Genomic DNA, 23,870 nt, shown 5'->3' with positions numbered 1-23,870 from the left:
AGTCCTATAATTAGCAATATCTTTAATGATTTAATAGTCTGAGGCAGAATCAAAATTAAGCGTTTTAGATCCTTATAACTCATGATTATAGGGAAAAGTATAAAGTGGAAATACATCTCCAATGAGTATGGTTAAACTCAAAATAATCATCAGCCAGGATGGGCCCTTGGTTAGTCTGTCTAAAAACTACAGACACGTGCATTATACAGCAGAGGAAGTGGAGCAGGTTCACTTCCAGGTTAGACAAATTCTTGGTCACAAAACACACTACATTCAAAGTGGAGAGGTGCCCCAGAGCGTCACCCTGTGCCATTCCACTACCTTTTCCCCCCCTGGCTGTTTCGGTGAAAGGACTACAACGCATCAGAAGATGAAGGGGGACAGGGAGTTGTAGGGGTGCGAGAGCTGTGATGGGGAAAGGGGAGGAAAAACCACAGTGAGCCGAGCGTCGGTGCCGTTACGCCATGGTGGTTTGGTCTGCAGAGGTGCCGAGCGCGACTCTCTCCGTGCCGACGCCAACGTAGTACAGCAGACACCAGCATGGACCAGGAGGTTTATACACAGCACATCCAATCCATTTATCCAAATCAGCGGTGACATATGTATGGTATACAGTGATACTGAATAAAGTGCTGAAGAAAGAACAAGCTAAAAGGGAAAGTAGGGAGGAGACTTACCTCTTTTTTATATCGTAACTGATTGTATATTGGAGGTTTTTGGGCAGCCTCTATTTTGACCTCCTGTGTTGACGTACGGTACGAAGGATTGCTGTATGTCAGGTTGCTAATGCCTGGATCAGCAAACTTTGACTTTTTGTGCCTAAGAATAAAAATAAAAACATTTAGACATATTAAACAAACTGTTATAAATCTGTTTTAATGTATAAACAATTAAGCATGACATAACTGAACTAATATAATTAAATATAAGAAACATACATAAACATAAGATTATTCAGCCTTACAAAGTGTGGCATTTCTTTCTGTATTAAGGTTTGAACAATGTCTGAGCACCCACCTGTAAATGATGAACACAGCTATGAGTATCAGAATAGCGAGGACCGTCAAAGCTCCACCAATCACATAGCTGATATGAAGCCCCTCCCCTTTATACAAAAAGAGAAGCATGTTTGATACATCCTGCACCAGTGTTGATGATCTTATGTCTTATGACTGAAGAAATCCTTCAACCCTCACCATGAGGAGCGGTCACCACATTGCTCTGCTGGCAGCCTTCCACACCAACACTCTTATCTGTACAACTGCAAGAACAAGGACCCGTGTCACTTCCTAAATGAATAATCCATCAATGATACATCAAACAAGCTTCGAAAACAGGGTTTGCAGCTTGAAGGAATAAACAAAACACACACATATATTTAGCATCGTATCTCATGATACATATTACACGTGGACTTGGATGGGCTCTCGTAGAAACTACTTCCTTGGCTGTGTTTGTGCCTACAGAGAAACAGCACTCACTAAGTTGCTAGGCAACAATATTCATAGAAAACTGCAGAAGAGTATGACGGTGAGGTAGATTCTCATATAGGATGTTGGCATAGTCAAACTTCAAATTTATTTATATAGCACTTTTTACAACATATGTTGTAAATTTAGCATCTCATATTGCTTGTAGCCATTATTGGCACAAAGCTCTGTCTCCTAATGGAGAAGTATGAAAATGAACTCAATTTTACTCTCAGTGGAAAATTTAAACAACCAGCAATGCACCTCTTGTTGCTGATTGCCAAATGAGTAACTACAGTAACCAAAACACGCTACCATCAGCATGTTTCACTAACACAATGTCCTGTTTTAAAAAACTGGAGTGGGTATGTCCGCCTCTTAAAATATGTTTCAAAGAAATTAACATTGATGAATTAGTATACACATAGTGATAAAATCTGATTATAGTTTAGTTAGTTTAGTCATTGGAGGTGGAAAACAAATCTCTAAAGTGTATATAATAATACAAAAAAGGTTTGACATCTAGAAAATGTTTAAGGCAGGTCTTTGATCTAATGGGTACCAGATATAAAGCAGGTCATAGATCTAACAGGTATCAGATCTAAGGCAGGTCTTAGACCTAACAGGTATCAGATGTGATTTGGGGTGAACTTGCTCCTTAAAGCAATCCAGTTCAGACTGAAAGCTGAGATGGTAAATTTGAGTTTTATGATCATTTGGGGGACCTACTTGAACATAGGGGGGTGCTGCTGAGGCTTGTCTGTGGAGCCTTTGGCACGTTTGCCAGGGGCCTGAGTGCTGGTGGCTCCCTTGTCAGCTACCGTGGGAACATAACCGGAGACTTTGGGAGAGAAAAATTGGAACAGAATCAAAATGTTGCACACTCTAGAAGCCATCACTCTAGTGGTCATACAACTGGCCTCACCACTCTGGAGAAACAGCCAGGCTCCTGCTATTCTTTAATGACATTCTGAATAACAGATTTCTCATATTTCTCTTACTTAGGAATATGCATAAATGATTTGGAGTGTGTCTAGAGTGTGTGCATGCATTGTATTGAACTCACTGGTGGAACAGGCCCTGTCGTCCGCCTCGTCTGGACACGCACATACGAAGCTGTTCGTCTTTGCAAAGCACAGATGAGTACAGCCGCCATTGTTTACGCCGCAGTGATTGGTGCCTACAGGGAGAGGTAAGGCCACGCCCCCAACAAAGGAACATAAGTAACTCAGCTTTCTTGAAGGGTGCAGGCACAGCGTCTGGGTGTTTCTCACAGTAAAGATACCCCAGTATGTTAAAATACCATGTCATCACTCTAGAACAGTGAAACGGCACTTTTTTTTTGCCTACTCCAACCAGCACTGTAACCACTCTTACCAGTCTGGCGTTGGGGCGATACCACTATGATGTCCATGAGCCCCTCCACATTAGCCAGCACAGTCTCCTTATTGCGGCCTGTGTGCTTTTCCACACGCTGTATGGACTTGGTCTGCCAGTCCGTCCAGTAGATCCAGCGGTCTTGCTGTGAGATGCGGGGGGAGAGAGGAGTTAGAGGAGAGGGCACCGGCTTCAGCTGCGGGTGGCATGGAGGACGAGGAGGAGGAAGAGAGAAAGCAAAAGGGGAGGGCCATAAAGGGAAGGAAAGAAGGGGAGAAAAATGAGGGTCAGAAATGGAAGGATGTGGAAGGGGAGAGTGTGTTAAAAGTGAAAAAAACTGGGTGAATGAGTGAGCTGCTGGTTGAGACACTGAGAGTGAGTGGGGGGGGTGAGAGCATGAGCTAGGGTGTGAGAGAGTGAGCTGGGGGAGTGGTTAGGAAGGTGGCTGGGCAGCAGACACCTGAGTGAGAGCAAACGGGTGCGAGACGGGGCTGACGAGGATTTGGCGCAGTTTGCCGTTCAGGTCAGAGCTTTCGATACGGTCCAGGTGTGCGTCCACCCAAAAGATCCTACACACACACACACACACACACACACACACACACACACACACACACAGGATTTCAGTCTGTTTCCCCAATGTGGCAAACTAAGTGCCTTATTTCGCTAGGTGACAGCAAGACTTGTAGGTGTATTAGAGCAGTGTGTCCCATGGCGTGTGAGCCACCCACCTCCCTCTTACCTGCGCATGTCGTAGTCGAGTGTGAGGCCATTGGGCCAGCCCAGATCGGTGTTGATCAGGACCTTCCGGTCAGACCCGTCCAGGTGGGCACGTTCAATCTTAGCAATATGTCCCCAGTCAGTCCAAAAAAGGAACCTACAGAAACGACCAAAGAGGTAGGTCAGTCTTTATAGCACCCCCTGCACACGATTGGTTGTGTGAGGACAGGTGCACGATTTAAATGCACTTTTATTTAAACAATTACACTGAGCTGTGACTGTCTTGTAACCTTTAGAACTGTAATCTGTTACTTGGTTGTGCTCCTGTTTTATTCTGTAACTAAACTACGCTGGCGTCATGTCGTTTAGAATTAAGTTTCCTGGTTTTAAGGCATAAATCACAGTTATTCTATCACATGCATGACAACTTTTTCCTTTCCAAAGACACCTCTCAACCTTAAAGTCCTAAGACAATAAGAACTAAATCAATCAAAATCTTTCAACCCAAAATGAAAGAGCAGCACGTTATACAAATCAAGCCAAAATACAGTACTATACACAAATACAGCAACAAGCACCATAAAACTGAAGAGATACAGCTAAAGACAAACTGGGATGCTCCGGCGAGCCGGAGAGACCTGCTCACCCTTTGCTGGGGAACACGGCGATGGCCCTGGGTTCATCCAGGCTGCTGTTCACTAGAATCTTCCGCGAGGACCCATCCAGGCGGGCCACCTCGATAGTGTTACGCCCGGTATCAGTCCAGTACATGTTCCGTGCCACCCAGTCCACCGCGAGGCCATCAGTGGTCTTCAGCCCCTGGCTGACCACTGTTTCCATGCTGCTCCCGTCCAGGTTCACGCGCCTGTGTTTGGGGAAATGGTGCGCATTAAACGCTGCAGTACAACATGTGTATAAGAAGAAAGTTAAATTATGATTAAACGTGAGAGAAGAATATATGTGCTAATTTGAATGCTTTTGATTAATCCTTGTCTTAATCCGCATATGTGGAAATATGAAATGCACGATGTCATTTGGAGCATCTACCGGGAAGCAAGTTTGTGGGACGTCTGCAGGACGAGATCACTCGCCTGTTTAAGTATTTAAAGAAGGTGTGTTTGAAGTTAAACAAGCTTTGCTGTCTGAGTGTGCCTTGGTCAGAAGCAACACAAGTTCTACCGCTTGGGAATGAACATCTGGCCCTGACTGGCCTTCAAGCAGGTATCACCTGAGCTCTCTACTAGCACACTTGGGCTTTCTCAACCATTTTCTGAAAATAAATAATATAATTCTATATAATTATACACTACATATGTTAAAAACCTGTCAAAACTAACATTTCAAGCAGGTGCACTGACTGTCCTGCACGTAACTTCTAGCTAATCCTGCGGTGTGTGCGTTGCTGTTTCACCTCCTCCCAAATCAGGAACGGAGGTGCCCGTTTGCTCACCTGATGACATCCAGAGAGACATCAGTGTAGTAGAGTTTGCCCTCCACACTGTCGTAGTCCAGCGAGATGACATTGTGCAGCTCTGGCACGGGCACGTGCACGTCTGTATGGTCTGCCGTGTCCAGGGAGATGCGGCGCACGCTGATGCGGTTGGAGAACAGCAGGTACGTCTCGGGCATGTCGTCACACGACCTGCCATCGGCCTTCAGCAGGACACCCGTGGGGCACACGCAGGACGTGCCGTTGGGCCGCGGAAGGCACAGGTGGCTGCAGCCACCGTTATGCCGACCGCACTTGTTAAAGCCTGATGGGGAGAGGGACAGCAGGAGCACAGCGGTTAGGATTCACTGTACAATGAGCAGGCTCGTTTTTAGCTGTATAACACAGCTACAATCCAGCTCGCAAGCCTTTAGAAATGTCATGTCTAAAATACATCATAGACACAGGTACATTTCCTCCACTGACCAGCAATATGTACTTTTTCTTTTGACAGAAACAGCCATGAGCAACAGTATCACATGCTTTAAGTTTTTTTGTTTTTTTTTCATGCTGCCTGTGAATGAAGCCCAACTGAATGATCTTGTCCATATTAAGCACTAGTCTTAAGACTGAAATGGTCTACAAGTGTTCACAGCAATAACAAAGAGGTATAAACAATAAAACCTGAGTAAAACTAAATTAAATCGAACAAAAGAATAACTGCCCTGGTTTCTCAGTATTTATTTATATTAGTTAATATTAACACAAATAACTGTGTTGGCATAAATAATGCTTTTAATGTGGCTTTAATTAAACCATTTCATCGGGTAGAGGAATAACTGCTACATAAAAGAGCTGACAGAATAACCACCAGGGGGCAGGATTGGTCAAACAATCACTATCACAGATGCTGGTCTTTGGACAAATTTCACAGTAATACATCACCAAGTCAGAAACTGGAGAATTCCCAGTTTAGTGTTTCAAACATTCTGCCCAAAACCTAGTAAAAACCTTACGTTTTAACGGGACCCTGATTTGTATACGACAGAGACAAAAGAAGAGAAGAGACAAAAATACAGTTACAAGGGAGGTGTATTTTAAAAATATGAAGCAGATAATACCTAGACAGTAATTCACTCACATTTAGCAAAAGTTCTCCGCAAGGTGGTGCTACTGGCAATGTAGTAACTTCAATGTGGGTTGGGACCAGCAGGAAAACGCATGTTCGCACTATGTATATTTGCAGTCACAAATCAATATTTATTCAAACCCTGCACACGTTCATTTGATGGAGGTGCAGTACCAGAAACAACTGTTCACTTATTTAAATTGGAAACATTAACTCAAGCAGACTAATATAACAACACTGAGCTAAACATCTGTTCATCTGGCCACTTATATGTACGGTTTGTTGGTTTTAAATGCGCTATTCGTGTGACTATGTCTAGAATACGAAAACGAGTAACAGTGACTGAGTACACTCATTAAGGAAATCCTCTAGCAGTGTCGCACTTGTATGTTTAGCTAATCTGCTGGGTTGTTTAACTTGGCTAAAATGTCTGAATCCACTGGGCTCATGTGGACATGTAAGAAGTGTCTGATTTTAGTAGCCCAGTAGTCTAAATTACAAACTAGCTTATTTATTTGCAATAGATCTCTATGCAATAGAACTCTTTGCAATAGATCTCTATGACATTACCAGGGATAGTTGTATCTTAATATTATATTAAAATATCTTAAGAAAGGGCTTCACTGTGTGTTCTTGCTCCTCCTCTGTACTATCAATCTAAATAGTGTGTTAAGAGTTGATAATCAATGCTGCTTGGAAATTCCATTTTCAGTTACCACTACATTTTTTCAAAGGTCCCCAACCTCTAGAATCTAACAAAATCTGGATATAATCTACAACCAAACATGAGCTTTTGAAAGTTACTGAAGTCTCATTGGGGTTGAGCCCTGTAATGTTACTACTGTTGGCATTTGGTTTCTGCAGGAAGCACGGGGATTGGAGCGCAGCCTACCCAGAGGCCTCTCACGGTCCACAGCCTGGATGTCCATGAGGCCTGGGAGGTTGGAGCGGATGGTGATGATGTTGGCGCCAGTGATCTTGTCTGCTCTCTGGATGCTCCGGCTCTGCCAGTCTGTCCAGTAGATGTATGGCCCCAGCAGTGAGAGGCCGTAAGGGTGCTGCACAGGAGACACCAGGGTCCTGCGGTTCGATCCGTTTAAATCGGCCGCCTCGATCCGCTGGAGAACGGGGACAGAACTGCTGCCTTTTATCAGTGGTTAAAGCTTCATCACAAAGCCAATGGGCCCGTGTCCAGGTCTAATTCGCTCAAATCATTTAGTAATTACATCAAATTATGGTAAATTTAAATAATGGGGTTGAAAATCGTTGCTCATTTTTAAAAGTAGACGCAAGAATAACTCATGGATTGGCAAACGCTCAAAAAACGTCTCAATCTCACAGCATTTACAAATGGTAGAATTAAAACAGACTACAATCTACTAAATCTGGACATTCTTAGGACACTGACCTCAGTGTGTGCGTCCGCCCAGAGCAGCTGCGAGCTGGCCTTGTCTATAGCAAGGCCATTGGGCCAGCCCAGATTATTACTTATGAGGACCACGCGCTCAGATCCGTCCATACCCGCCCTCTCCAGCTTTGCGTGTTCACCCCAGTCGGTCCAGTACATGTACCTGCAGCAGAGGAGAGATTATCTGTACCACAGCAACTTTGCTAAGCGTGTCGGAGCATCTCTGGAGGACATGGAGTATCTTGACTCGAATTCTACACAAATATACTAGGGACGCCCAATTCCTGGAGTCCAGAACAGTTCTGGGATTTCCATGCCCAAAGGCACTTCACCAGTTAATTACCACATTAAGGAGGGGTGTTAAAGCAGGCAAACCACTAAACTGTGAACAGACTCCAGCCAGTTAGGAGTGGAACTTGTCACCTCTGTTTGAAAAGCTTAAACAGCACTGCTTGAAAACTACATGAACCTTCATTGGACAGAACAAGTGTTAACTTGACCTTAGACATCACGTCTACAGCCAATCGATGCCTTGACGAACTGGGAATCCATACCAGGTACCAGGATGCATCACAAAGCCAATGCGGAGCAATGGTGAGGGATTAAGAAGGCGGCATGGGCTTCCCTTCCACTTACCCCATTTCGTGGTATAGGGCGATGGCGCGCGGGCTGTCCAGGTTGCCCCACACCAGAACTTTCCGCATGGAGCCGTTCAGGTTGGCCACCTCGATGCGATTGGTCCCCGTGTCCGTCCAGTAGATTTTCCTGCCCACTGAGTCCACGGCAAGGCCATCAGTGGTCACCAGCCCTAAATGATGTGTGGAACAGACACTCCCATTGGTGCTGATGTTCACTACAAAATATACCTATGCTCTAGGTATATTTTGTCCAGATTTTTTGGGGGGAGGGAACACTGAATTAATGTGCTCTAGAGTTCAGTGAGGTGTTGCTCTCCTTACCTGTGGAGATGAGGTCCTCATGCCCTGAGCCATTGATATTGGCTCTGCTGATCTTTTTCAGGGTGCTATCTGACCAGTACACTTTACCTGGAGAAAGAGAACAGGACCTCACTGTATACAGCACTTCATCAAATCAATCCACTGCTCAGTGGTTGTGCATGCAACTCTACCTCTGCCCCTCAACTGCTTTGCTGTGCGATTGCTCCAACTTAAACTAGGCTTATGCATGTTCAGATGAGTGGGGTTAAAAACTGAAGTTACACGTCAACCTATGCAGTGAACCGCACAGTCCTGATCAGATTCTGAACAGTATCGATTGAAGGTTTTAAACCCAGTTAAAGGCAGCAGGAATTTGACACAGTTGGCTAGAGGGATCCAGCGCCTGTGTTCTGCTGTCACTTTCAACAGAGCATTATGTCTTCCTCCTTTATCCAGCAGGAGAGACTGGAGAGGGCTCAAGGCTGGTTGGGAGCCCCTACCGAAAGGAAAGGGCACTTACCCTCTCTGGGATCCACTCCGATGGCAATGGTGTTCTTCATAGATGTATTAACAGCCAACACTACATCAGCAAAATACGGAATGTCCAGAGAGACCATTCTGATATCAGTCCGCCGGGCGAAGATTAGGAAGCTATTCATTCCTGTAAGAAATACACATGTGCACATGCATGCATACACACACAGGCACACGCACACACCCACCCCAATGCATGCACACACACACCCCATATGCTTAAACCAGGCTAACAGTTCAAAGACATGTGGGACACCGACATCTACCGGGTCACTTCGTGCGACAGGGTCACTCCCTGTTTCCCTCCAACACAGATCCTTCCTAAAAGTTCACAACCATCTTTAAAGATGACCCTTCAGCCTGCAGGGATATTTCACCTGATCCTCGGATTTCAAAGACAAAGCACCAGCCTTAGAGAAAGTGGCACAAGAATGTGAAGATGTCTAACCAGGGTAATGCACAGAAGTAGCCCAGATCAGCGCCTTGGTGGCGGGCCCTGGCTCATTATTGATGATTCAGCAGAATACCATATGGGGACTTATGGAGGTCAAATGGAATCTGAACTCAGGCATTAAGGAGATCTGGAGTCTCACCTGGAGTGCAGGTCTTGCCGTCTACCTGAAGGTTGATTCCCGTCGGGCAAGCGCAGCTGGAGCCTTTGGAATCAGGAGCCAAGAGACATAGATGACTACAGCCACCATTATTCACAGAGCACGGTGTCTGCACTGGATGGAGAAATTAGACAGAGAGGGAGGAAAACAGGACAGAGAAAGAATAAGGTATTAGGAGTTTGACAAAAAAAAAAATTAATTAAGTAATAAAGTCACATTTTGGCTTCTGCATCTAGGGGTCTTGATGCTGGTGCAGAGCTCATGATCAGTTCAGCTTCAATGTGTGATGCCTTTCTTTCTTTTTCTTTTCTAATGTGTGATGCCCTTCCAACTTCCAAACATTTCTATGTGACCCCCACGGAGTCCCCCGACCTGTGTGCCATGAGGGCTATGACAGACGTCACGGAAAGCTTTCGAGTCCCGGGGACGGCGGGAAGAACCCGATCCACGAGGGAGAGTCTGCTATCTGCCTGCTATTAACCCCAGGAGCTTTCAGTCCCTGATGCCATGGACTGGAGCTCAGTTACAACCAGCCTGAACCACCTGCCTGAAAAGCCAAGCAAGCAGATAGCAAAGAGATACATTCCTCTTGTCATTACCACCCCAAGGCAATGAGGTCACCCTTCGTTACCTGAACAGAGGGCTCAGGACACGTACACAAGCCCCACACTGAAAAGGTGTGGATTTCAGCCATTGGCAAAAACTGTCTGTCTTGCCAGGGCAGAAGGGTTTTTTTGTGTGCAATCGATGTATTGTCATTGATCTGTAAGAAAGCAACTTGCTAACAGTTTTGGTTTTTTTTCCTTCTGGAAAACACCTGATTCATATCCTCACTCTTGCTCAGTATCAGCAGCGAGAGGGCGAAGGCCATACAAGCTTCTTCTCTCCACAGCAAACATGCCACTCATTTTCAGTGAATGCCACCATATGGCCACGAGTTGCCATATGTCCCAGTGTGCTTCGAGGAGAATACTAATCACTCACCAGCAGACAACGAAGGCACCCAACCACATGCCGACATGACATAATGAAGGAGAGAGAGAGAGAGAGAGAGAGAGAGAGCGAGAGAGAGAGAGAGAGAGAGAGAGAGAGAGAGAGACAGAGAGAGACAGAGACAGAGAGACCTCTGGAATGCTGCCAAGTGTCATTAACACCCAGTCCATGGATGGTCAATGGCTATACACCATGTTACAGTATACAGAAGCTAGGTGTTCTTCTGAGCTCTGCTGACCTGTTGCTCTGTGCTGGTGGAACATATGAATGTCCATGAGGTTTTCCAGGTTCCCCACTAGCGTGGAGCGGCCCAGACCGCTTAGTTTGTCTGCACTCTGGATGCTCTTGGACTGCCAGTCTGTCCAGTAAATCTTATCTTCATGCAGGGTCAGGCCAAACGGGTGAGGCAACTGATTGCCAATCAAGACCTTGAGCAGAAAATAAAGGCAAATAAAGACTTTATTTTACACTTTAAGAGTAAGTAACTTTGCCAGATTTTATGGTGATTTCTTTAACAAGGCAAAAACAAAATGGACAACAGTGTTTAGCTGTTACCTTCGAGGTCTTGGACAGATCACTCAAAGCAAGTCAAACCGCAGAACTACAGAAGTAGGCTTAAATATTCTTCTCAGAGCACCAGTGCACTTGCAAGAAGGCTGATGCATTCACCTGTCTGTCTGACCCATCAAAGTTGCCAAACTCGATGGTCTTCATTCCTGCATCAGCCCAGTACAGCCTCTGGGTCTGGTAGTCGATCGCCAGCCCGTTTGGCCAGGTCAGGTTGGTGGAGATGATGACGAGGCGGCTGGAGGCGTCCATTCCTGCTCGCTCAATCTTTGGGTTCGCTCCCCAGTCTGTCCAGTACATGTACCTACGCAGGCATGTCCGCTTCAGTCCAGAGCTCAGTCCAACAAAGTCTCCCGACTTTGTGCAATGGTTTGAGTGTTGGTGCCACTTTACTGGTACTCACCCGCCGATGGGGTCTACCACAATGTCCCGTGGGCGGTCCAGATTCTCCCATATCAGGACCGTGCGCATGGTGCCATCAGCGTTGGACACCTCGATGCGGTCTGTACCTGATGGGGGCCAGAGAGGGCAAAAGAGAAAATGGGTGGGTGGGGGGGTCTTAAACCTTTTACCTGATAAACATCGGGGTGCATAAGAGAACCCAGCAAACCCAGGAAGGAAAAAAAAAACACTGACTAATCTGATTTTGGACTGACATTTTGAAATATGTGAAGGCAGACTTGAAAGGTTGAATAATTAAGACTTGTTCACACCTGCATCAGTCCAGTATAGTTTCTGCGTCACCCAGTCAATGGCCAGACCAGCAGGGCTTTCCAAACTGGTGTCCACGACGACCTGCAAAGACAGTTGTAATTTAGGCAGCGCAACAGGTGAACAAGCTGTGCTTCTGTTTGTCTTCCAATAGGTGGCAGTATTTCCCAATTTTCTCTATAACCCAAGCGGAGAGGCAAAAAAACTCACACACCATGAACAAAGTGCGTGCAGCTTTGCATTAGCAGCTGTTACCCACTAACCTCCTGCTGGGAGCCATTCCACAGGGCCCGGTTAATGGAGTCTGTGGTGACGTCGGTCCAGTAGATATGCCCTTCGTGGGCATCCCAATCCAGAGCCACGGCGTTCCGCACGTCGGCCAGCGGAATGACATCGTCTGATTTATCTTCTGTGTCGAAACTGATTCGACGGACATCCGTCCTTCGGGCAAAAAGCAGGAACTTGTCAAGACCTGATCAAAGACCAAAGGTCTCCTGTCAGTGCTCCACATATAAGCAGGGTGGGATTCATGGCAACAGCAGTCATCACTCAGTCACATGCCACACTAAAGCACATCAGCAAAAGAAAGGAACTTGTACATTCATATATTGTGCTTTTGCATGTACTTGTGGGGTCATTCATTTAATCAACAAAGTGCTAATTTATTCGCTGAAGCTAATTTATTCGATGTACTTCAACTTTTATTGAAACAATTATATAGTAATGTATCAATGCAATGCTGTCTTAGAAGTAAGGTTTAGATGACAAAACCAATGAAAGTTACAAGGAAGCAGACATGTTCTACTCACTTAGGGCACAGTTATACTGGTCTACTTTTCTGAAACCTGTTGGACAGGCACAGGTGTAGGCCTTGTTGCTAGGGAGACACAGGTGGCTGCAACCCCCATTGTTGGTCCCGCAGCGATTGCGACCACCTGGAGCCAAAAACAAGAGGAGAGGTGTGGAGAGGACAAGAAATGAGAAGAGGAGGAGAGTTTCATTTTCCATCTAGTTGATATGCAGCATGCCTTTACTTAATACCTCTTAAGGAGAAAAATGTACAGTCCAAGATAACCAAGATAACCGTTCGAGAAAACTAAAACCACCACTGACTTGTCCATGCCTTTCTGTTCTGATTTTATACAAAATCTGGGGTGTGTGTTTCTGCTGAGAATATGCAGGTATACACTGTGCCTTCTAACTGATCAATGCTCTCAGATGTGAGGAAGAAATGAAGCACTTAGCGGGGAGCTGGAGGTCTCCAACGGGCCCACCTGCAGGTTGCCTCTGCGGGTGGAGCGTGTGGATGTCCATGGGGAAGTGAAGTTTGTTGCGGATGATCTCTTGGTTCTTGCCCGTAAACTTGTTGGCGCTGTTGATGCTCTTGGTGTGCCAGTCCGTCCAGTAGAGACTGTCCTCAAACACTGTGATGGCAAATGGGTGTGGCAGGCCTACCGTGAAAAAGACGGGAAGACAGGAGTGAGTGAAGAGGACTGCAGAGGAAGGTGTGGAGAGGCAGAGGGAGGGAGCGTGAGAGAGAAGACAGGAGAAAGGGATCAGACAAAAGAATTAAAGATGCGCGTCTATTGGGATGAAGTGAAAGGGCAGAGGAGTAAGAAAAATGCCTGAAAACTTCAGCCTCGCACCTACAAAGAACATTCCCAAGCTTCAAAGGTGCAGAGTCAGTATTCAAGACCCAGTTGTGTCTGCAGGAATGATTTTACCCCCACAAAACAGTTTACAGCTCCTCTGATCAGCATGTAAGCAAAACCAAGCTTATTTAGCACACTTGGGAATATGCCCCATTCTCGTGAATCACAGACATTAGATGAAACGAAACAAAAATGAATCATTTTCACATGTGGCTTTCCAACAGCCTGAGTCCTGAACCATGGCGGTCTTGGCTCAAAACGCACCCCAGCCCACCCTCACCCACACTTCGCCCAGTGAGGCATCCACATCCTACAGTCCGTTTAGCTGTTAGGAACCTTATCTAAAGCAAAGTGCACCTATTTGTGGAAAGTTGTGGATGGTTTGGCAGATGGTTTGGCTCTCGCAGCTCCATTTGACCATTAAATGACGGCTGCTTTTAATTAGCATGTTTGTGGTTTGTGGTGGAGCAGTTGGACCTGAGCTGCGCGAGTGGGGCATTTAAAATCTGCAGAGTCTGTGCTGCTCATCTCCTGCTGCTGCTCTCCACCGCAACGGGAGGTGTTTTCCTCCAATCGTGAGTGGGTTTGGACTGAGGTCAAGTGCTGGACACACACCCCTCTGGTTTTGTATGAGAAGGTGTAGAGAGAACAGGATATGGAAGCAGAACCATGGCCCTAGCCCCTCCCCTAAAGGCCCTCCTCTTCCTTAATCAGAAAATCAAATACACAAGGCCTGAGCAAGGCCCGGTAATGCTGGGTAACTATGCTGACCTACTGGGTGGCCTAAAGATAACGCATCATATGACGTTGAAAAAACACAGCGTAATCTTGCAATCAAAGGTCGCAACGGGTACATCCACATTCTCAACAAACATGACAAAGTGCGGGTCACCCTCACTGCCTCCTACTGCAGATGGGAGATTCTCTCTCTCTCTCTCTCTCTCTCTCTCTCTCTCTCTCTCTCTCTCTCTCTCTCTCTCATATTCCGCCCGCCCCGCCCCCCCCCCCCCCCTCCCTCCAGGTGTGTGTGTAAATGGAGAAGCAGCCGTCTTGTTTCCTGATCTTATCTGGGATTAACCTGAGGCATGGCTGCACTTCAGATGTACCAGCAGGCAACTCTTACCGCTGCTGGTACTCCCTCTGCCCCTTATCGACGTCATCTCACTCTTCACTCCAGGTTTCTCGCTTCCGTTGAACCCCCTGGCTTTTCTTCTTCAGTGCGCGCATGTGTGCCTGTGCGTGCGTGCATCTGCAAAGGGGGCGGGGACAAGGGCCAGCTTCTGAAGCACCAGTAAACATGGTGTGACCCGCAGGTGTCTTGTACTTGCCCACCCACTAGACAGCAGATGCACGCTCGCACACAAAATCCCCCACCCCCTCCTCTCATCTTTAAACCCGGCTTTCTCTGACTGACTCCACCCGTCTCAGTCCTGCGCTGGTTCATGGGTCCATTAACTCCACACAGACGCCTCCACTCTCGCACCTGCAAACAGTGACTCCTCAGTTCCAGACATCCCCAGAACTCGCCCGTTCCTCCTTGTGCGGCTGCCCGTCACCGCCGCCTCCTGGTCCTGTTTTTGTTTGTGACCCGCAGGGCAGGAATTCCACAAGGCGGCTGGGAATGCCGAGCGGGAATGCGAAGATGGAGCGCCTCTTGCCCCATGCTCACTCAGTAAAGCTTTCATGCCAGATCACGTTACACTCCCACAAACCCCCTCCCCGAAATCCAAAGAGCCAATCACAAGCTAGCCTGGCATGTCCCTGTTATTCTATGAGAGGGTGGAAAAACCTCTCAACTGCCCTCTTTCTCTCTGCCCCTGACCCTGGGGTGTAGGTACCAAAACCAAAGGAAGTTCTTCAGCTGATGGAAAGCTCCTGATGTGGAATGCGTCTAGACTTTGCTGGGGCATTCTCTCTGCACCTGCCTGCGCATTAACACAGGCCCACAAACATGACCCCAAAGCACAGTTTTGGCTCATGTTTTGGCTCATGTAAATTCAATATCCTCTCTTAATGCTTAGTCCAGGGGCCAACTTTATTAAGTGAATTTATGTGTTAAGTAACTGGAGCCTGCAGTCCAGTGCAATTGTGTACATGTGTTTGAAGGGAGAGAGAGAGAGAAAGTGGTGGAATAATAGAGGATCCATTCTTCCAAGCTGGTTATGACAGAGGTCATGTAGTCTGTGTAGGAGGGCATGAAGGGAACGGACAAAAGGACTTGCTGTTATGCTTTGTGATTTGATCTAAATCTACCATGGCAGATTAGCTACGCGTACGATTCCCTTTCATTACAGTATCTCTCTGGAGCTTTTCACATTTTTATCACTGTTTGTCTTTCAATTGTCCTGCCTCTGAAATAACTGAAATAATTGTTGCAGACCGGGCATGCTGTGACCTTTCTAGGCCTCTCTGTTGTGCCACATTTACATCCTGCTAATGATCACTGTCTGCTTCCAGCTGTACAGTCATGGGGAACGTAGTTTGTTTAGTTAAGGGAGAGCGGTGCCATACCTTGGCTGATTACAGCCTTGCGGTTCTTGCCGTCCAGATCGGCTCTCTCGATGACGTGGTGCTTGGCGTCTACCCAGTACATGCGATGGCCGGCATAATCAATGGTCAGTCCGTTAGGCCAGAACAGGTTTGTGTCGGCGATGATTCTGCGGCCCGAGCCATCCATGTTGGCATATTCGATGCGTGGCGTGTTGCCCCAGTCTGTCCAGTAGATCTTACTGAAGGTCAGAGAACAGAACAACAATATGGCCCACAAGTGTCTCGGATAGGGAGATACGAAAAAGGATGCAGATACTGGACAGCAAATATGTGTTAAACAGACAGTGACTGTTAGAACTGTTCTTCATTACAACTTTGCAATTGTTGAGAACTTTAATATGAGGTTTGATAATGGCGTCATATATACTATTTTCTTTTAATATGTGATTGATCAACTAAAGCTTCTAATCTATATAGCATTTCCTGTTGACTTCCATGATTTCTTGTTGACTTAAGTATGCTCAGTAAACTCTACCCAGAGAGAAAGAGTTAACGAGAACCTGCACTTCACTTATCGCTGTGTCATCTCTGTGTGAGGAACCAGTCACGAGATTACCAAATAGGTCTGTGCCAGCAGGGGTGCTAGTCAGAGCCTTACCCTTCGATGGGGTGCAGAGCGATGGCTCGGGGCTTCTCCATGCTCTGCCATATGAGCACCTTGCGGTGGGTGCCATCCAGGTTGGCCACCTCGATGCGAGATGTCCCTGAGTCTGTCCAGTACAGCTTATCATGGATCCAGTCTATGGCCAGACCCCCTACACAGCCAGAAGAAAGGGGCACGGGTCAGCCAGGAGCCAGTGGTGCTCCCTGTACCTGAACCAGTGTGCTATTCTGTTTGCCAACTCGCTCACAGACACATCTTGGCCAATCACATTTTAAGATACATAGCCAAAACTGTGTTGCAAATTAGTTACAACGATTAATGCAGGCAACATTTCGGTCTTGATTTAAGCAACGCAGAAACAAATTTTCTATTTTGTAAAGGTTTTTTCTTAAAGCTCTGGGTCAGCTTTTACTGGGAGACATATTGCGTAGAATACATTTATAAGGTTACAAACACTTTAAACAAAATGAAGTCATCAGGAAACTGAGGTCTCTTTATGAGCACACAAGTGTCAGATGTTATAACGTGGGATCCAATCTGGGTCTCATTTCGGGGACGGGAAAAGGCCGTTAAACGTGAAGAGCTTTGTGGATTCGGGACTAGGAATGTCTTTCAGTGTCCAGGCAGCTGCCCCAGGCACTAAGAGGAGGTCTATGGTACAGACCTTAAAATATGTAAAGCGCAACAGGTGCAGCACTATGGAATATATAAAGTGGACTGCATTTTGTTGCTCGGCAACAAGAGGTACAAAAACATGATAAGTTGTTAAAAAAAGTTTATAATAACATTCATATTAAATGTTCATACTTCTCTTGGGGTAGGCATATCATTTCAATTAAGGAGGTCTTTGACAGATCACTTAATTTCATGGTTTTCTTTTTTTTCTGAGGTTCATTGTGTCAAAGGTTAGAAAAGAAGTTGAAGTAGGGGAAATAGGAGTCAACAGCGAAGGCAGGGTGGGGGATTATCTACACTAATCCCTTATCTGAGGAGTGGAGGACCTTCTGCCCTAATCTGAGGATTGGAGGACCTTCTTCACTAATCTCAGATGTGGAGGAACTTTTTCACAAATCTGAGGAGCTGCCCTGTACCTGGGCTCTCCAGGCCAGTTGACACCACCTCCTCCACGTTGCTGCCATTCAGGTTGGCCTTCATGATGCGGTCAAGCGTGACGTCAGACCAGAAAACAAGCTCCTTGTTGTGGTGGAAGTCTAGAGCGATGGCGTTTTCCAAGTTGTTCAGCAGCAGCGTATACTCAGAACGGTGCGGCAGGACCTGCCGGATATCGATCCGGTTCGCAAACAGCAACACAGGTTCTGGGCCTGCTCCGAGATCAAGGGAAAGTGAGAGAGAGCGAGAGAGGGAGAGAGAGAGAGAGAGAAATTGTCACTACAAGTATCCATATTTCTCCCTTATCTGTATGACCTGTATGATCTGTCCAACATGACACCATTCTTCTCACCACATCTCTAAAGAGTTTACTGAGAAGGAAGACTGTTCACCTGAGATTTGCATCTGATTCTCAGACCGTCTTTTTATACACCTTAAGTCATGTTCACCCTACACACACCTTCCTTTTCATTTAGAAACCCACACAAAAAAAATGCCCTAGGCTACTGGCCCAAGGCTACTGGCCTACACATGCACACACACACACACACACACTCTGACAACCCTCCTGAATTCTGTCCATTCAGTTTCAGCAGTTCTCCACCTAGTCAATAATCCTGATCTTTAGCTGTAGGCAATGCAAGTGCGCAGTGCAGCTTTATCTCTAAAGGCCACACCCCACTGGCTCCTCCAGTCCGTGGGTTTGGTCACAACTGCTGCGGTTCTCAAGAGTGCAAACTTAAATGCAGCTTTAGGACATTAGGCCGCAAAAAAAATAAAAAAATAAAAATCTTCAGTCCTGACTTTATGAAGCCAATATAAAGTTTACTTTCCATTTTCCAATTCGCATTTCAACTACACATGGGAAAAGTGTTTTACTCTTTTAAAAAAATCCTTTTGATTATATCATTCTACTCACATTTTAAAATCAAATAAATTTTAAAAGTCAAATAAATGTCTAGTGTTGCCATAAGGACATTTGGCCAAAGGTAACAAGCTAAAACCAAAGCAAAAATAAATAGGAGTATCGGAGAATAACGTGGCATTACCTGAACCCTGCTGCCCTAAGCAGAACCAGACGCGACCCTCACCCCGACGTAAACTTGCCCCGTCCCCAAACAGAGGAGCCAGCAGGGTAACGATTACACACTGTACGTTAACACAACTCCGGAGGGGGAGGTAAGCAAGAGGGCGAGAGAGAGGAACATGACATATAAAAAAAGACAGAAAGAAAGGTAGAAAGCAAGGGAACAAAGATAGAAAAAATGACGAAGGGACATGCGGGGGAAGAGAGACCCTGAGGGCTGAAGCTTGACCCAAAAAGTTACACAAAGTTCAATCCTGCTTTTTTAAGGGAGAAGGCAAACCTTTCACATTTCTATATATAAATGAAGAGGTTTCATAGACATAGAGGTGGTAAAAAAAATGGGTGTGTGATGTTGAAGAGAAGGACTTTGCTTGCAGCAGATGAAGGACCTGTAGGGAAGGAAACCCCAGACAGAAGCTGTGTGCGTTTAACTCACCCAGAGCCTTGCAGCTGCGCTTGTCAGGCCTTAGCTCATAACCCTGAACACACCAGCACTGGAACCCCCCCTCGGTGTTGGTACAGCCTTGGCTACAGTAGCCTTCATCAGCACACTCGTCCACATCTGGGAACAGTCCAAAGGAGCAGAAAGGGGGTGGTGGGGACAACAAGACAAACAAGTTAGTCAAAGTCCAAGCCGATCATTCTTAAAAGGTTTAGTGTATCTAACTGATGAAGCTCAGCTGGGTCTCCGCTGTGCCAAAACTCCACTGTGGCAATTCCAACCAGAGCGGGTGGAGCACACAGGCATGCGGATGGAGAGATGAGAAGATGGAGAGGGAGAGAGAGAGGAAGCGCGCCTTAGCTGCCTCGGCTCACTCAGCCGCACACCGAGATGCCTGCTGTCAGGAAGTGGTAGCCCGGAATCACAAGCGCCACGAACACTGAGACGACTGTGGGGTCTTCTTCTCAGCAAGCTCAGGTGACTGTGTGTGTGTGTGTGTGTGTGTGTGTGTGTGTGTGTGTGTGTGTGTGTGTGTGTGTGTGTGTGAGAGAGAGACGTGACAATTGCCTGCGATGTCCCCGTGTGTTTGGTTTGGCGTCGTGTTGGGTGCTGTCCTGTCAGTGCGTGCATAAGCAGACAGAGTGTGTTTATTCACAGTCGCAGCCAAGCTGTCCCCATGTGCCCTTCCTGCAGCGCGTCCTGGGTGCTGCAGACACAGCTCGCCGCCCAGAGCGCTAAAGGTCCAGCAGCAAGCTCCTCCCTTCCTCTCCTCTCTTCCCCTCCCATTCACTCCTCTCTTCTCCCCTCCCTCTCTCACCTTGGCAGGTTTTTCCGCCCTCCGTCAGTCGGTAGCCAGTGTGACAGGTGCACTGAACCAGTCCTCGAGACATCTGACACTTCTGCGAGCAGCCTCCATTATCCACGTTACAGTTTCCTTCACTGGACCTTGGGCCTGCGCATGCATACACACACACACACACACGCACATACACACGCACGCACAAAGAAAAATGCATTATGTGATCAGTACTGGTGGTGTATATGTGTACGAGTACACATGCATTCGTGTGTGTGTGTGTGTGTGTGAGAGAGAGAGAGAGAGAGCAGGACTCACGGCAGTCCTGGTGCGGGTATTCGTCCGTTCCATCTCCGCAGTCATTGACGTCATTACACACCTTGCGTTGGCCGATGCAGCGGCCATTCCCGCATAAGAACTGATCGGAGGCGCAGGGCGGGGCTCCTGGATCCCCACAGCCACGCAAGGAAGAAGAGGAACAGGAAGAGGAAGAAGAGGAAGGAGAGAGAAGCAACCAGCGATCAGGCAAGTACGGCAACAGAAGAGGCTCATTGTTAAAAACCGTCATTGTGTGAGTCAAGATGATCTTAAGGCCTACGTGCCCAGTACGGTGCCAACAGCTGTCCGCTAGGCACATGGTTCATCATACAAATAATCATACACACACACACACACACACACCGTATGGTTGCACATATGTAATATTTTGTACTATTACCATTGACCTGTCTGCACGAATGGATTTCCCTCTAAGGACAAACACATTTGAGTGACAGGGCAAACCCCAATCCGATGCATTTCAATGTCCGCTCTGACAACTTTATAGAAGAGGCTCTGAACCTCATCACAACAGGAAAAACACCTCTGTGTATGGTTTATATGGAGTAGAAAGATTTATGTGACTCTATAGACAAGAAGCAAGTGCAGCAATCTCTGTAGCATCTGTGCGATGATTGGTGGAGCGGGGGGGGGGGGGGTTCTGTGTGTGTGTGAAGGCTCAAGGTTCGGCCGCTAGGAAGGCCCCCGATTCCTGGGCCCTGCTCCGGAGGGGAGCCCTTACCCGTCTTTTCACAGCCCTCTTCATCACTGCCGTCAGAGCAGTCATCCTCCCCATCGCATCGCCACGACAACCGGACACAGCGGCCGGATACACAGCGAAACTGGTCAGCCATGCACATAGAGGCAGCTGGGGGTAGAGGATTAGCATTCATTTACACACACACACACAGATTTCATATTTATGCAAACAGGCAGATGCATATACACACAAGACACACACACACACACACACACACACACACACACACGTATTGAGGACTTACTGCAGTTGGTTTCATCTGACTGGTCGTCACAGTCGAATTCTCCATCACATCTCCAGCCAGCATTGATACACATGCCACTGCTGCACATAAATTCAGCTGCACGGCAAGGCTGATGGGAGGCTACACACACACGCACACACACAGTCAGCATCTCTCCTCTCATGACTTACACCCAGCACCTGCAGAACAATGCTTGTTAATAAGAAACTAATTGCATTTCAAATATTTCCTGATATGAAATATGTCATTACAGATTAGCTTTCACATAAAAGATGAGATCTTAACGTGATGGATGTGTGAGGGAGAGGGAGAGAGAAGAGAGAGGAGAGATGAGTGGGGCACGTGTGGCTCATCAGCCTGAGCAGGTCACAGCAGTGGGGTTTGAATGGCAGAGAGGACAGCAGCATTCTCACACCACGCGCCCTCACGGCAAGATGATGAAACGGGCCTAGAGCCCTCCATGTAAGAGCATAGCCATTCAGCCATTTCCACCCACTCTGATCTTCCACTTGGACCTACTCATCAGACTAATGCCTGACAACCCCCCCCCCCCCCCCCCAACCAGTGTGTACGCACGCACACACGCAGTCATCTTATCGCCTGAGGAGCTGACGGCAGGGTGAGCCCCACACTGTCTGCTCTATAATAGCAGAGTCCAGTCTCTCTCTACCCTGGTTTAACCAGGCACTGCAGCTTGCCCACACACACCCACACTCACCCCCACACATACTCACACATACCCACCCACACCTACTCACCTACACACTTACACCCCCAAACCCACCCACCGGCACACTCACCCCCACACACCTACACCCAAACAGACCCATGCACCTACACTCACACCCACACACAGCCTCACACACCCACACCCACACACACCTGCTTTACTTCCTCTCTGATGCTGGTTCAAGGTGTCCCAAAAATGCTAATCATTTCAAGAGCTGGGAGTAATTAAAACATCAGAATGAGGGAAAAATATTTTAACAGTATGAAAATATGGCAGACATTAATTAATTACGATGAACTGTGAAAATATAGCTAAGATCTGAGAAGGTTTCGAGCTGCAATGTAAAACCCCTCTCCCCTTAAAACACAGGACTACAGTTGTGGCCAAAAGTTGAGACTAGCACACATTTTGGTTTTCACAAAGTTTGCTGCTTCAGTTTTTACAGTGGCAATTTGCATTAACTCTAGATTGTGAAGAGTGATCAGATGAATTGCAATTAATTGCAAAGTCATTCCTTGCCATGAAGATTGCAACTTAATCACAAAAATTACTGCATTCCAGCCACTGCATTTCAGCCTTGCCACAAAATGGCCTGCTAACATCATTTCAGTGATCCTCTCGTTAGCTCAGGAGAAAGTGTTAACGAGGACAAGGCAGCTGAAATCACTCTGTAATACTGATTAGAAGAGCAGACTGGTGGTGCTTAAAAGGGTGGTGGTGCTTGAAGTTTTCTTCTGTTAACCATGGTTACCTCCAAGGAAACATGTGCAGTTATCATTGCATTGCATCAAAAGGGCTTCACAGGCAAGGACATTGCTGCTTGTAAGATAGCACCTAAATCAACCATTTATCGAATCATCAGGAACTTCAAAAAGAGAGGGTCAATTGCAGTGAAGAAGGCTTCAGGGCACCCAAGAAATTAAAGAAAGTGCCAGGACTGTCTCCTAAAGAGGATGCAGCTACAGGATCGGGTCACCACCAGTGCAGAGCTTGCTCAGGAATGACAGAAGGCAGGTGTGAGTGCATCTGCACGCACAGTGAAGCGAAGGCTTTTGGAGGATGGCTTGGTGTCCAACAGGGCAGCAAAGAAGCCACAGCTCTCCATGAAAAACATCAAGGACAGAATGACATTCTACAGGAAGTATAGGGACTGGGCTGCAGAGGACTGCAGTAAAGTTATTTTCTTTGATGAAGCCCCCTTCAGACTGTTTGGGACATCTGGACAAATGATTGTCTGGAGAAGAAAAGGTGAGCACTACCATGAGTCTTGTGTCATGCCAACAGTGAGGCATCCTGAGACCAATCATGTGTGGAACTGCTTCTGATCCTAGGGAATGGGTTTGCTCAATTTTGCCTAAGAACACTGCCATGCAGAAGGAATGATATCATAACATCCTCTAAGAGCAACATCTCCCAATGATCCAGGCACAATTTGGTAATGAATAATGCTTTTTCTAGCATGACGGTTATTACTTTTGACTTGTGACATGGTGCTCCAAGTGGCTCAGTGAACAAAAAATTGAAAATTTGGGACCATGGCCATGAAACTCCCCAGATCTCAATCCCATTAAGAACCTGTGGTCAGTCCTCAAAAAGAGGGTGGACAAACAAAAACACAGAAACTGTGATCAACTCCAAGCATTGATTAGACAAGAATGGGCTGCCAGTAGTCACGATTTTGCCCAGAAGCT

The 23,870-nt window shown here is 46.7% G+C and overlaps 1 protein-coding gene across 5 annotated transcripts in view; it reads right to left on the bottom strand.

Annotated features, from left to right (window-relative positions):
• The window catches only part of lrp4 (low density lipoprotein receptor-related protein 4), a 77,584-nt gene that overhangs the window by 3,541 nt on the left and 50,173 nt on the right, over positions 1-23,870 (bottom strand). For 3 of the 5 annotated variants that reach the window (XM_035523813.1, XM_035523819.1, XM_035523822.1), the window contains 31 exons: positions 21,450-21,569; positions 21,188-21,313; positions 20,446-20,571; positions 20,149-20,283; positions 19,326-19,451; positions 17,784-18,014; positions 16,687-16,843; positions 16,050-16,267; positions 13,161-13,337; positions 12,696-12,821; positions 12,150-12,358; positions 11,889-11,970; positions 11,579-11,684; positions 11,278-11,479; positions 10,847-11,036; positions 9,598-9,729; positions 8,991-9,131; positions 8,492-8,578; positions 8,169-8,340; positions 7,533-7,695; positions 7,017-7,242; positions 5,017-5,320; positions 4,213-4,431; positions 3,589-3,723; positions 3,307-3,415; positions 2,847-3,042; positions 2,536-2,649; positions 2,199-2,310; positions 1,197-1,261; positions 1,018-1,105; positions 678-819 (listed from right to left, as the gene is read on the bottom strand). In XM_035523813.1, coding sequence (XP_035379706.1) covers positions 678-819; positions 1,018-1,105; positions 1,197-1,261; positions 2,199-2,310; positions 2,536-2,649; positions 2,847-3,042; positions 3,307-3,415; positions 3,589-3,723; positions 4,213-4,431; positions 5,017-5,320; positions 7,017-7,242; positions 7,533-7,695; positions 8,169-8,340; positions 8,492-8,578; positions 8,991-9,131; positions 9,598-9,729; positions 10,847-11,036; positions 11,278-11,479; positions 11,579-11,684; positions 11,889-11,970; positions 12,150-12,358; positions 12,696-12,821; positions 13,161-13,337; positions 16,050-16,267; positions 16,687-16,843; positions 17,784-18,014; positions 19,326-19,451; positions 20,149-20,283; positions 20,446-20,571; positions 21,188-21,313; positions 21,450-21,569 — 4,736 coding nt within the window. Of the gene's footprint in view, positions 1-321; positions 406-677; positions 820-1,017; positions 1,106-1,196; positions 1,262-2,198; positions 2,311-2,535; positions 2,650-2,846; positions 3,043-3,306; positions 3,416-3,588; positions 3,724-4,212; positions 4,432-5,016; positions 5,321-7,016; positions 7,243-7,532; positions 7,696-8,168; positions 8,341-8,491; positions 8,579-8,990; positions 9,132-9,597; positions 9,730-10,846; positions 11,037-11,277; positions 11,480-11,578; positions 11,685-11,888; positions 11,971-12,149; positions 12,359-12,695; positions 12,822-13,160; positions 13,338-16,049; positions 16,268-16,686; positions 16,844-17,783; positions 18,015-19,325; positions 19,452-20,148; positions 20,284-20,445; positions 20,572-21,187; positions 21,314-21,449; positions 21,570-23,870 lie in introns of all 5 variants that reach the window. The other 2 variants (XM_035523825.1, XM_035523821.1) reach the window with 2 other exon arrangements.

This window comes from Electrophorus electricus, chromosome 1 (genome assembly GCF_013358815.1).
Source record: "Electrophorus electricus isolate fEleEle1 chromosome 1, fEleEle1.pri, whole genome shotgun sequence".
Lineage (NCBI taxonomy): Eukaryota > Metazoa > Chordata > Actinopteri > Gymnotiformes > Gymnotidae > Electrophorus > Electrophorus electricus.
The sequence above is the reverse complement of the archived record's forward strand: the minus strand, read 5'-3'. Positions and strand labels throughout refer to the sequence as shown.